The following is a 12,478-nucleotide window of genomic DNA, read 5'->3' on the forward strand; positions in this document are numbered from 1 at the left end:
AGAGCAGAAGATGCAGACGGTCCCTGAACGCAGCTCAGTTGAACTGCAGTAACAAAGTTGGTTGAACTCAAGTGAACCTGCGCGGTAAGAGCCGTGCTATATAAACAACTTCACGTGTTTTAATGTTGTCAAACACACATTATGCAAGATGTCTGGTGCATGACAGAGACTACAGCGGTTGAAACTGTGAAGTAGGTCTGTGTGTTTCCGGGTGGTATGAGGCTGCTCCGGTACCTGATCCATCCAGCAGTATCAGTCGGTCCAGCCTCCTCCTCCTCCTCATCCATCCATCCAGACACAACAACAACAGATACCGGAGGCCCGGGACACAAACCAGCTATTGATTGACCGGGACAGATCTATAATTGATGTCTTAAAGCCAGCGCGGTGCAGCGGACCGGAGCGGCGGCAGGAGGAGTTACTATGGCGGCGTCGCTGCTCTCCGAGACCGACATCAGGTACCGGTCCATGGCGGAGGAGGATCCGAACGGGAACGAGCACGGGGCGGCTGCACGCAGCGCGGAGCCTCGCTGGGGACCGCAGCACGCCGGAGCCAGACAGCTGGCCAGGCTCTACTCTCCCGGTGAGGACGGATTGTAGTCGGTTGTGTTGTTGTTTTGTCGGTAACGTGGCTGAGAATGAGAGATGTTAACAGAGGCCTTTAAGAGGCACAGTGCGACATGATGATGATGATGATGATGATGGAGACACTGTGAATAGGCTGTCTATAGGCTGATATGTCATTTATGACTACAATCTTATTATGGCTATACAGTCTGTCATGTAATCTGCATTAAACAGTGTGAAGGCCTGCTGTCTGCAGATACATGGACCACATGTTTCAGTCTGCAGCTCACTGAAAAGCATGTTTGTCCCTAATATGTTTTGGTTATTGATATCTGATAGACTGTGTCCACACTGTATAATAACACTGAGCAAAATACAACATTTTAAACATCACTTTCTCTTTTAACTCAGAGTGGACCCCAAAGGGAATTGTACCCAAGTTAAAGTGGCAGTAGGCAGAATATTTTTGGCATCATTGGGCAAAAATTCCATAATAACCTTTCAGCATACTGTAATTTAAGTGTTCTGAGAGAATACTAGACTTCTGCACCTCCTCATGGCTCTGTTTTCAAGCTTTAGAAAATCTAGCCTGTGACGGGAGACTTTGGAAAATCACAGGTAATTTTAGAGAGAGAGAGCGTTCCTATTGGCTGTTCATTCAACGGAGTTAGCTGTCAATCACTCGTAAACTCCATTCTGTTACTGTAATGTCTATTTCTCGCGTTAAATGTTTTCAGAATCATCTTGTAGTGTACTGTTTAGCTGTAAAATGAGAAAGTTTGCTCCGGCTGGTGGGCGGTGCTTAGTATTTCCTCCACTTGATCTCAACATGGCTGCTGGGTTACAAAAAAAAAGTTTCTGAAACATATTATGAGAGAAATAGGCATTATAGTAACAGAATATTGATTCATATTTGATCAGCGCTGCCTAGTTTAACCGTTTGATCGGAGTTCACGAGTGATTGACAGCTGCCTATAGATGGCAAGGCTCCAGCTCTGCTCTGATTGGTTGTTTTCCTCCGGTCTGTGAAATCTTGTTGATGCCATTAGGAGCAACAGAGGACACAGAGGCACATGATTTTTTTCAGATTACCCGTCTCATGCACTACTGTCAGGATATAGTGACCGTTTTATAAAAATAACTTTTTTTTAATCATATTTGCTCCAACCTGCCTTCTCCAGCTTTAAGTCTGTCTACATGCCTAGAAACTACTGTACAGCTCAATGTTCAGAATCAGTTTCTGACTTTAGACACACAGAGTCTTGGGGTGTAGGCCTATTCGTATCCATACTTACAGAGACCCTGATAGGGGTTAGGGCGAAGACCATGAACCGCAACATTTGTGTCCTGGCTGGGGACCTTTGTTGCATGCCATTCCCCATGTTTCTCACCTTATTTCCTGTCATCTGCAGGCTACTGACGGCTCTCTAATGAAGGCATTAAAGACCCCAAAAAATATTAATTACAAGGATATTTATATATGTAATTGAACAGTTTTACTAAACCCGGTACACGTTTTTTTTAATGTCAAATTTGGGGAGATTTTACAAAGCTTTCCAGAAAACTCTGGCCTTTGCTGTAGGTCTGTTAACACATTTTATTGATGTAAACAAACTTTTAACAGCAGCAGAAAATATATAATAACAGTGGCAGTGCATGTTTGTATGCAAAAAAATAGGGCTGTCAATCGATAAAGATATTTAATCACGATTAATCACAAATTAATCACACATTTTTTTATCTGTTCAAAATGTACGTGAAAGGGAGATTTGTCAAGTATTTAATACTTTTATCAACATGGGAGTGGGCAAATATGCTTGCTTTATGCAAATATATGTTTATAGTTATTATTGGAAATCAATTAACAACACAAAACATTGACAGATATTGTCCAGAAACCCTCACAGGTACTGCATTTAGCATAAAAAAATATGCTCAAATCATAACATGACAAACTGCAGCCCAACAGGCAACAACAGCTGTCAGTATGCTGACTTGTCTATGACTTGCACCAAACTGCATGTAATTATCATAAAGCGGGCATGTCTGTAAAGTAGGGGTAAACGATACGTTTTTACAACGATACGATACGATTTCCATGGTTCCGATACGATTCAGGACGATATTTGGCTCATCTAGAGCGATACGATACGATTCAATGATTCTAAATCGATTCAGTAACTGTTTTTGCCAAAAATTCAGTCAGTGTGACTGTGAAATAAATAGCTGATACTGGACAGAGCAGGTCAGGATTCCTCAAAGTGTTTCTTGTAAGGGAATCAGGGATAAATTAATTATGGATATAAACAAGTAAACAACGATTAATGGCAAATACATACGTACACCTTTTATTTGAAAATAATAAAAAGTGCAACTGCAGGACCCGCTGATTCAGTTCTCAAGATACAAGGCAGTGCAATATTTAACAAAAAATATAATAAACCAATTTCTATTCAAGGTAAATGAACAGTGGTTTAACCTGCTGCTTCTGTTCTCATTTTCAATATAAACAGTAGATCAATAATACAGAGATCAACAGCAGATAGTGATCAAACAGCTGATAGTGATCAAACAGCTTTGGACAGAATCATTCCCATACAAACGCTGTTTAAATAATCTGCTTATAGTTATCAAGTGGTCTGCCTACAGTGTTCATTTGGGGTCTTTTCATACAGAAAACATCTGGAAAAAACATTTTAAAACTACGTCAGACTGACGTTAGTTGAATTTCTGTTTTGTGTTTTACTTTACTCCCATCATGATGATCTGCCTCGCGGACCGTCTGCTCTCCGGCTGGATACGTGAGGCTGATGCTGCGTTTACATACAGTAGATATCATGACGGGGAAAGGAAAATAATTTTCTCTGAATGATAAACCGACAACGTACGGGGAAACCGCCTGTGGGTGAAGCCGCCCTTGTCTCATGCAGACCGGTGCTCGTCTCCCTGCAGCCCAATATTATTATTATTATTATTATATCCCCAATATTTGCACTATCTGTTTATATCATGTTTATTTTTGTTTAAAGCTTATTTTGTATATTGTATATTCTTAAAATTTCAATTTTTTTAATTCAATTTTATTCTAACGTTTTTATCTATTTTGTTATTATACTGTTTGACTTGCACCAACATAACCAAAGCAAATTCCTAGTGTAAATCTCTTACACCTGGCAATAAACACAATTCTGATTCTGATTCTGATTCTGATTCTTAATCTTGATACAATCGATTTTTGCATTTCAAATAGATTTTATATCGATATACGTCTCCCGTGAAGGACAACCTGCCGAGTACCTATCGATGTATTTGTATCGTAGGAATATAAATCGATACATCGATATAGTAGATGAATCGTTACACCCCTACTGTCAAGGGGAGACTCGTGGGTACCCATAGAACCCATTTTCATTCACATATCTTGAGGTCAGAGGTCAAGGTACCCCTTTGAAAATGGTCACGCCGGTTTGGGGCGTTACAACCTAAGACTCGCAAGTTGCATTAATGGGTTAAAGAAATTAGTGGCTTTAAAACAAATTTGCGTTATCACGTTATTATCGCATCAACTTTGACAGCCCTAATAAATCTATTTATTTTATTTGTTTTTGTAGGGGGACCCTTTTGTTGAAGGGCCACTCAACAGATTTTACACATCAAGATCTCATCACGGACTACTAAGCCTGTAAAAGCTGCTGCATAATGTCTTCTGTGGCTCTGGAGATTCTAACAAACAATGCTATTGAGAAGAGATGCATCATGGGAAATGTCAAATCCAGTGTTTTTGGCGCTTGACCCGTACTGTGAATTAAAAGTCAGGATATCTCAGCCTTTGCTGCTTAAATTGTGATTATTCTCTGTTGAATATGTCTCTCGCAAGTCCCCAGACTTTATGGAAGTACACTGATATGGAAGTACGATAATGAATTACTGCACACACCCGTTTGACATTTGGAGAACAGATTGGGTCTTAAAGGCCAAACCCAGTCAAGTGCACATATGTTTAAAATGCCCCTAGCATTAGCAGGTAAAGGCCCGTACTCCCACAGGATTTAAGTTTTTTAAATGCGAGTGAAGTTGTTGCCTTCAGCTCAGAGAGACGTTTAGTCCTGGGACAAAATCAATGTCTGTGACACAGTCTACAGCAGTAATCCTCAAATCCAGCCCTTGGGGTCCGGAGTGTTGCTGGTTTTCTTTTTTCCTCGCTAGTTTAAATTCACCTGGCGTCCCAGTCCAAATAAGTTTCTGATTAGGCGTCTAGAATGAAAACTGCCTGGCGGAATAAAAACTAAGCAGCAGTCTGGACCCTGGAGACTAAATTTCAGGAGCACCGGTGCACAGGCTACAAATACTTAGATAAAATGACAGCGGTTGTTGTTGTTGTTGTTGTTGGCTGAATTGCCTGTTTCCAGCACAACAAACTGTTGCATCTGTGTCATGACCCTGAGGCCTCATGTAGTAGTGTGCGTTGTGGTTTTGTTAAATAAATATAGCTTCAAGAGAATATTTTCCCATCAGCTAAACCACTCCCTGCTCTCTTTTGTGTTTCTTTCAGTCGTTGTCTTTTTGTCTCAATCATAGTGACTTTTATCCAGAATTGCTCTGTAATCAGGCTGCTCATGGCTTTCAAGGTTTTAAAGGGATAGTTTGGGTGTTTTGAAGTGGGGTTGTATGAGATACTTATCCATAGTCAGTGTATTACCTACAGTAGATGGCAGTCGGCACGCCCCCAGTTTAGAGAAGCAGGCAGGAGTTACCGTACAGAACCAAAGCAATGTACTGCTGTGAACAGGGGCAGCAGCAAAACATAATTTAGCCACGTAAAAGAAAGGCTCACCTTAAAAAAGATCAATATCAGTTTAAGTGTACACTATATTTAGACTATTTTCACTGCTTTACCTTGCCGTCAGACAGCCCTTTCCGACAGGAAACTGAAGCCGTGGTATCCATCTATGCTCCCGCCAAAGCCACCAGACTCCATTGAAAAAAACTGTCATTTTACCTTGCAGGATACGGGGGTTGCTGGTCTACCGTTATTTAGATCGGTTAGTTTGTTTTTGCCATTGTGTGATTTTGGCGAATCAGAACTAACCAAAGTCGCACAATAAGACAAACAATATTTTTTTATTTTTTTTATTTTATTTATTTGCACATATATAAAACTGCACAAAATCCAGTTAATGAAAAAAACAAGCAAGAAATGTGTAAGGAGAGGTCAAGAAGCCACAGGCTTATACAAAGGATAGAATAGATAGCTGTCTCACAGCAAGGTAAACAGGCGAAAATACTCTAAATATAGCATACACTTAAATTGATATTGATTTTTTTTAAGCGTCCCTTTCTTTTAGCTGGCTAAAATAGGTTTTGCTGCCAGCCCCGTCCACAGCAGGACATTGCTTTGGTTCCGTGTTGGTACTCCTGTCTGTTTCTCTAAGCTGGGGGGCGTGCCGACCATCATCTACTGTAGGTAATACACTGACTATGGATAAGTACCTCATACAAACCCCACTTCTAAACACCCACACTATCCCTTTAACTCCATGATCCGTCCCAGGTCACTCTCTGCTGCCGTTTGACATCACAGCTCAACTCTGGCATTTAATGGCCGTCATTGGGTTTCAGAATAGTGAGAGGGAAAGCAGCATTTAACCAACGAAGATAAATTGAGCCATTTTATCAATATAGATCCATTGATTTTTAGCGTGGTGATGGAAGGCGCGCTGGGCCTCAGACCTCAGCGAATAAAACCTGCCTCACCAGTTGTGCATCAAGCTGGACTGTGCCACATTTTGCCCGACCATCTGCCCTGCTTCTCACTTCACTGAGCATTTTAATTGCCTCTAGACGGACCATGTTGGCCACTTGTTAACGCTTCCTAAAATAGGAAATGATGATCAGAGAAAAGGAAAGGTCTGCATCTCTAAAACCGCATTATTGTGAAGTTCATATGAGGGCACAACATGTGTCACTAGGTCTGAATCCAAAGAGCTTACAGCACTTTGAGTGCGTTCACGTTCACACGCCACTGACGCTGGTAGCGCCTCCCTCGACTCCCTGAGCTGAAAAGGACCTCCTGACCCGACTGGTGACTTTTTATATACTTTAATTTCATTTAACATCTGTCTGCTCGCAGGTCAATGCAGAACAAACCCTTCACTCACTGGAAGCTGGTGAGACAGGTAGTCCTATTTTTAGAGTTAAGGAGTCACCTTCGCCATTAATGGAATTGGATCTACTTTGTTATTCAGTGCTGTTACATTAGAGAGATAACCATCTCCACTCTGGCATTTGGTCTCTTCTACTGCCAGGCAACGCAAACATCACACACTCGTGTAAACAGACAAGCTTGTCTACGTGCAGACGCGCACACATGGCTGATCATTTAGCTTAATTAAAGTTGGATATACGAGCTGATGACAGGGAGCGAGAGAGATGTTGGACCAGGACCAACAGGTTTTTGTGTTTGTATGGAAGCATGTTTTCATTAATTCATAGATCACAGCAGCAACTAATTAGTAATTAGCATTAGTAATAACAGTATCAGAGATGGAACATTTTAACAACCGGCGGTTTCAGTACTGGCTCATTGATTTGGCCGCAATTCACAATCAGCCCAACTTTAAGATGAAAAACTTTACTGGTGTTGTCAAAGAGGGCACATTTCTTGTTGAAGCCACTGCAGCATTTGGAAAATATAAAAAATATGCCATTTGCCATGCCAAATGCCATTTGCCATGCCAGCTAGCAAAGTGTGATACGACTGTGTTTTTGCTTGATTTTGATCTTGATCTCGCAAGCTGAGTGATCTGCTCCCATTCAGCTTCTATTGATAGTGAGGGATTTAAACAGCTGAAGAAGTTTGTCAGAATAAACAACTTCACATGTAGAAAAATGTAGCAGCCGTACAGGTAATATCTCACACCTTTGTCATCTGTTTTAGTGCTAGGTATGTGCCAATTTAAGAATTTTTTACAGAACAAGTATCTTTGCCAAAGTGATCACATGCTAGCGTATTAATTCTATAATCATATGTCCTGCAATTAAATTAAAACATAAACGGCTACTAGGGATGCACCAATACTGATATCGGATATCGGATATCGGGCTGATACTGACTCAAATAGCTGGATAGAGTATCGGAGACAATGGGGGTTGATCTATTCAATTCACTTCTGTTAATATTAGGGCTGTCAAAGTTAATGCGTTAATGCAAATTTGTTTTAACACCACTAATTTCTTAAATGCATTAACGCAACTTGCGTTTTGTAGGACACTGACACACTGACAGCTGTTGTTGTCTGTTGGGCTTGAGTTTGCTATGATTTTAGTATATTTTTTTATGCTAAATGCAGTACCTGTGAGGGTTTCTGGACAATATTTATCATTGTTTTGTGTTGTTAATTGATTTCCAATAATACATATATACTTACATTTGCATAAAGCAAGCATATTTGCCCACTCCCATGTTGATACAAGTATTAAATACTTGACACATCTCCCTTTTAAGGTACATTTTGAACAGATAAAAAATGTGTGATTCATTTGCAATTAATCATGATTAATCATGGACAATCATGCGATTAATTGGGATTAAAGATTTTAATCGATTGACAGCCGTAGTTAATATACCATATACATTTTATATTGGAATTTGAATTCCTGTTTAAGTTTTGACCAGTTTGTCACTGCAATTAAAAGGTTTACACTTGAACTGTAATTCCTGTTAATTTTGAAGATTTTTACCAAGTTGCTGGTGTACGATTTATTATTTTAATAGAAAATAACAATTCAGTTCATTTATATCTAGCCTATGTATGTATTTGTTACATTTTGTTTTACAAAGTTCGGAAAGCAATGTTTAAGTCAAGCCTGATGTTGCCCTTGCACATAAAAGAATGACCCCAGTCACTTCCACACAGTGAGGCAATCAGCTTATTAATTTAACACTGGTATCTGATCGGTACTCGGTATCGGCCGATATCCAAAGCCCAGGTATCAGAATCGTATCGGTACTGAAAAAGTCAGATTGGTGCATCCCTATAGGCTACACTTACACGATCTAATTTCTATTACAATCATCACTTTTTAAGACTTTTAATTATTATTATGAGCTATGAGAGGAGGATGAAGAGGAGGGAGAGCTTGATAAACCAAACGCATGGTGAACATACTGTTAAACACGCTGATGAGAACTCGGGTCGTGTTTGCTTTGCCAGCCTGTTGTTGTTGTTGAGTGTAGCGCGCCGCTGATTGATGGCTAAGAGGATCACACATGCATTTGGGGTCCCGATTCTTTATCCTCTCTCACTTAGTGGCCACGGAGCTTAGTTAGCAGACTGACTGGGTAAAAATAGCCCAGACAAGGCTGCGATATGAGCAGCGTTCTGTCGCAACACAGATTCTACTGCTTAACACCAAAACTGGTGTGTTACACAATAACACTCAACAGTGAAGTTTATACTCGATCATTGAACCTGAAGTTTTGGTGAAGCTTTATTTGAGAACTGTAGGGCGACAGAGCATGAGTAAATATGCGAGAAATCACTTGAGACTGGTCTGTTGAACAATGAATAACGAACAGTAAAATATTACCAAGAATACAAACAATAAAAACTATAAAACAAAAAAAATGTGAATGTGGCTCCAGCCTTCTTGAAGGGTTAGTTAAGGGTCAATTCCCCACTTAACCCTTGTGTTATCAAGGCAGATAGATTTGGTTTTGTGTGACGAGGTTCTCAGATATCTCCCTGAAACATCTACCGACTTCTCCCTGCAAACAGTTTTTATTGGGACTACCTTGTACTAAGCAACGGTTAAGTCTAAGGCATTTGTGAGGCGAGCCTTTTCATCACTACTGTTTGAGAAGTGTTGAGGGCGTAACATGTGTTTAGTGACTCATGATCCCTTGTCACTGACAACAAATTCCAATGAAAAGACGCTTTGGTAAAAGAACCCAGCTGATACCAGTATCCATATGTGAGAATTTGAAAACAGGAGCTGGCTGTGTCTGTGGAAATTTACCCTTTAATGACAAAACTTTACTGGTGTTGTCAAAGAGGGCAGATTTCTTGTTGAAGCCACTGCAACATTTGGAAAATATGCCAGCTAGCAAAGTGTGATACGAATGTGTTTTTGCTTGATTTTGATCTTGATCTCGCAAGCTGAGTGATCTGCTCCCATTCAGCTTTTATTGATAGTGAGGGATTTAAACAGCTGAAGAGATTTGTCCGAATAAACAACTTCACATGTAGAAAAATGTAGCAGCCATACAGGTAATATCTCACATCTTTGTCATCTGTTTTAGTGCTAGGTATGTGCCAATATGAGAATTTTACAGAACAAGTATCTTTGCCAAAGTGATCACATGCTAGCGTATTAATTCTATAATCATATGTCCTGCAATTAAATTAAAACATAAACGGCTACTAGGGATGCACCAATATCGGATATTGGGCCGATACTGACTCAAATAGCTGGATCGAGTATCGGAGACAATGGGGGCTGATCTATTCAATTCACTTCTGTTAATATTAGGGCTGTCAAAGTTAATACGTTACTGCAAATTTGTTTTAACACCACTAATTTCTTAATCGCATTAACGCAACTTGCGTTTTTTAGGACACTGAAACACTGACAGCTGTTGTTGTCTGTTGGGCTTGAGTTTGCCTTGTTGATTTGAGCATATTTTTTATGTTAAATGCAGTACCTGTGAGGGTTTCTGGACAATATTTGTCATTGTTTTGTGTTATTAATCGATTTCCAATAACAAATATATACATACATTTGCATAAAGCAGCATATTTGCTCACTCCCATGTTGATAAGAGTATTAAATACTTGACAAATCTCCCTTTAAAGTACATGTTGTACAGATAAAAAAATGTGCGATTAATTTGTGATTAATCGCGATTAACTATGGAAAATCATGTGATTAATTGCAATTAAATATTTGAATCGATTGACAGCCTTATTAATAAAAGTTTATTCTAAGTGTTTTTTGTCCAAGTGTTGTAAAACAACAAGTTCTGTTGATGAAGGACAATGTCATCTGTCAACCATGCAGTCTAATGTCATATTAGATCAACTCTTTCAGTTCACTAAACCGTTCCGGGGGGGGAAAAAATGCTGCTTTTCGGTTGAAATTAGTTGTCGGTGGTTTTCTAGCTGTAATCATAAAGCAGAATATGGTTGCGTGTGCATTTTTGTGTTTCCACCAGGTAAATCTCCAAATGACTTATAAGCGTTCCCTCATTTCAGCCAAAGGGCACAGCAGGCTGCGAGTGGAAGATGTGCTCAGCGACGCTAACAATGCTGCCGAGCCATTTTACGAAAACTAAAAAGCAGAAATGTTTCCCACATGCTGACAAGTGTCTGTTGAAGAAAAAATAAACGGCCATAATTCAAAATGTCAAAGTGTCCATTTAAGGGAGCGCCACGCTGTTATGTGCTTAGTTGTTTGGGTCCGGTTCAACGCTGGTAGGAGGTAAATCTAAATAGCAGTTTGGCTTGTTAGAGTTTGGAGAAGTTAGATGAGGCGTTGGCGATGCTCCATAGAGCCAAACATGTGCTCATTACAGCAAAGCTAGGATGGACAAACAGCTGGATACATCTCCCTCTCCCTCTGTTTCTGTGTCTCTCCATTTCTCTCACCAACTCTCTATTCATCCTCTCGTCTCTCTTTGGTCCTCCCATATGTCTGAAGTGTCACGGTCCGCTGACTGCCTCTCCTCTCCTCTCCTCTCCTCTCCTCTCTTACTCTTCCTCTTCTCAAATGTTATCTCACGTTCTTTCTCTTCTGCTTTCTGTATGTTGCGATACATCTAAGTCTAGTAACATGAGCAGCATGTATGTTTTGTCCGTCTATCTCTTGACTGTGTGTGTGTGTGTGTGTGTGTGTGAAGGCTTTAGGCGTACATGTTGTATGTGTGTGATCTCGAGTTACCCCGGAGGATCTGTTGTCAGTGCCTGTAAGCGATCTAAAGAGCGATACCGATCTTCAACCTCGTTCAGCTCATCTCACTCTGACTGCTCACATATCAAGCTGCTCTCATTAAACACAGCTAAAGACGTTCTGCAGCACAGGAGCTTCTCTTCTCTCTTATAGGCGTGGACATGGGACGATATGAAAATTTCATGTCACAATTATCCTGGCCATGATAATCGCGATTCACGATATTATTCCAATAATCATGAGAAAATGCTTAAAACTCTTAAAATGTGCAAATACAATTACACCACACAGAATTTTGTTGTCGATTTTAACACTTTAACGGTTCTTTAAAGTTTCTTTAAATATTTATCAGTTACTTTTCCAAATATTTATCGCTTTTTAATATCCACATGAACCGCTCTTCACATCGGAATAAATTAAAACCACTTAGATCACTTATTTAAAAAAGAAAATACGTCACTTAAAAGCTTTAAAGCTGACTTTAAAGCTGGTTCGCCTGTTATCATATGACCGGTTGCTGACAAGCAATGTGGCATTTAAAAGGCTACTTTTTAAATGGAGTCCGGTGAGTTAGTGCTCACTCCACGTAAAATGCTGCATTACAACACTTCCAGCTAATTTCACGGAGCACAATGAGGGCAAAACATCATCACCGATCTGTTTTAACCTAATATTCTCTGGTGTAGCTCAGCTGAAACTCTGAATCTGTCAGCACGTTAGCGAGTCGTTCACTACCTGGCCTGTTTGTAACCGGTAGGGATGTTTTCCCACGCTCAATAAATTTGTGACAACACCGGTGTTACTGATTACAACGGACATTTTATAAGATAAGATGACCTTTAACTTTGACCTTTAACGTTGGATGGCTGTGTGTCTGGCCTCTATGCGGTCGAGCTTTCGCAGCGTGGCGGCAGGTTTCCACCCGGCGCTGCTGCGCCACACACACTGGCTGGGACCGGTCCAT

At 40.2% G+C, this 12,478-nt stretch overlaps 1 protein-coding gene across 2 annotated transcripts in view; it reads left to right on the forward strand.

The window, feature by feature from the left end:
• The window catches only part of LOC141765737 (plasmanylethanolamine desaturase 1), a 53,816-nt gene continuing 41,338 nt past the window's right edge, over positions 1-12,478 (forward strand). The window contains exon 1 of one of the 2 annotated variants that reach the window (XM_074631956.1): positions 1-583. In XM_074631956.1, the coding sequence (XP_074488057.1) occupies positions 424-583 (160 nt within the window). In that variant the 5' untranslated portion in view covers positions 1-423. The remainder of the gene's footprint in view (positions 584-12,478) is intronic. The other variant, XM_074631955.1, reaches the window with a different exon arrangement.

Source organism: Sebastes fasciatus, chromosome 4 (assembly GCF_043250625.1).
Source record: "Sebastes fasciatus isolate fSebFas1 chromosome 4, fSebFas1.pri, whole genome shotgun sequence".
Lineage (NCBI taxonomy): Eukaryota > Metazoa > Chordata > Actinopteri > Perciformes > Sebastidae > Sebastes > Sebastes fasciatus.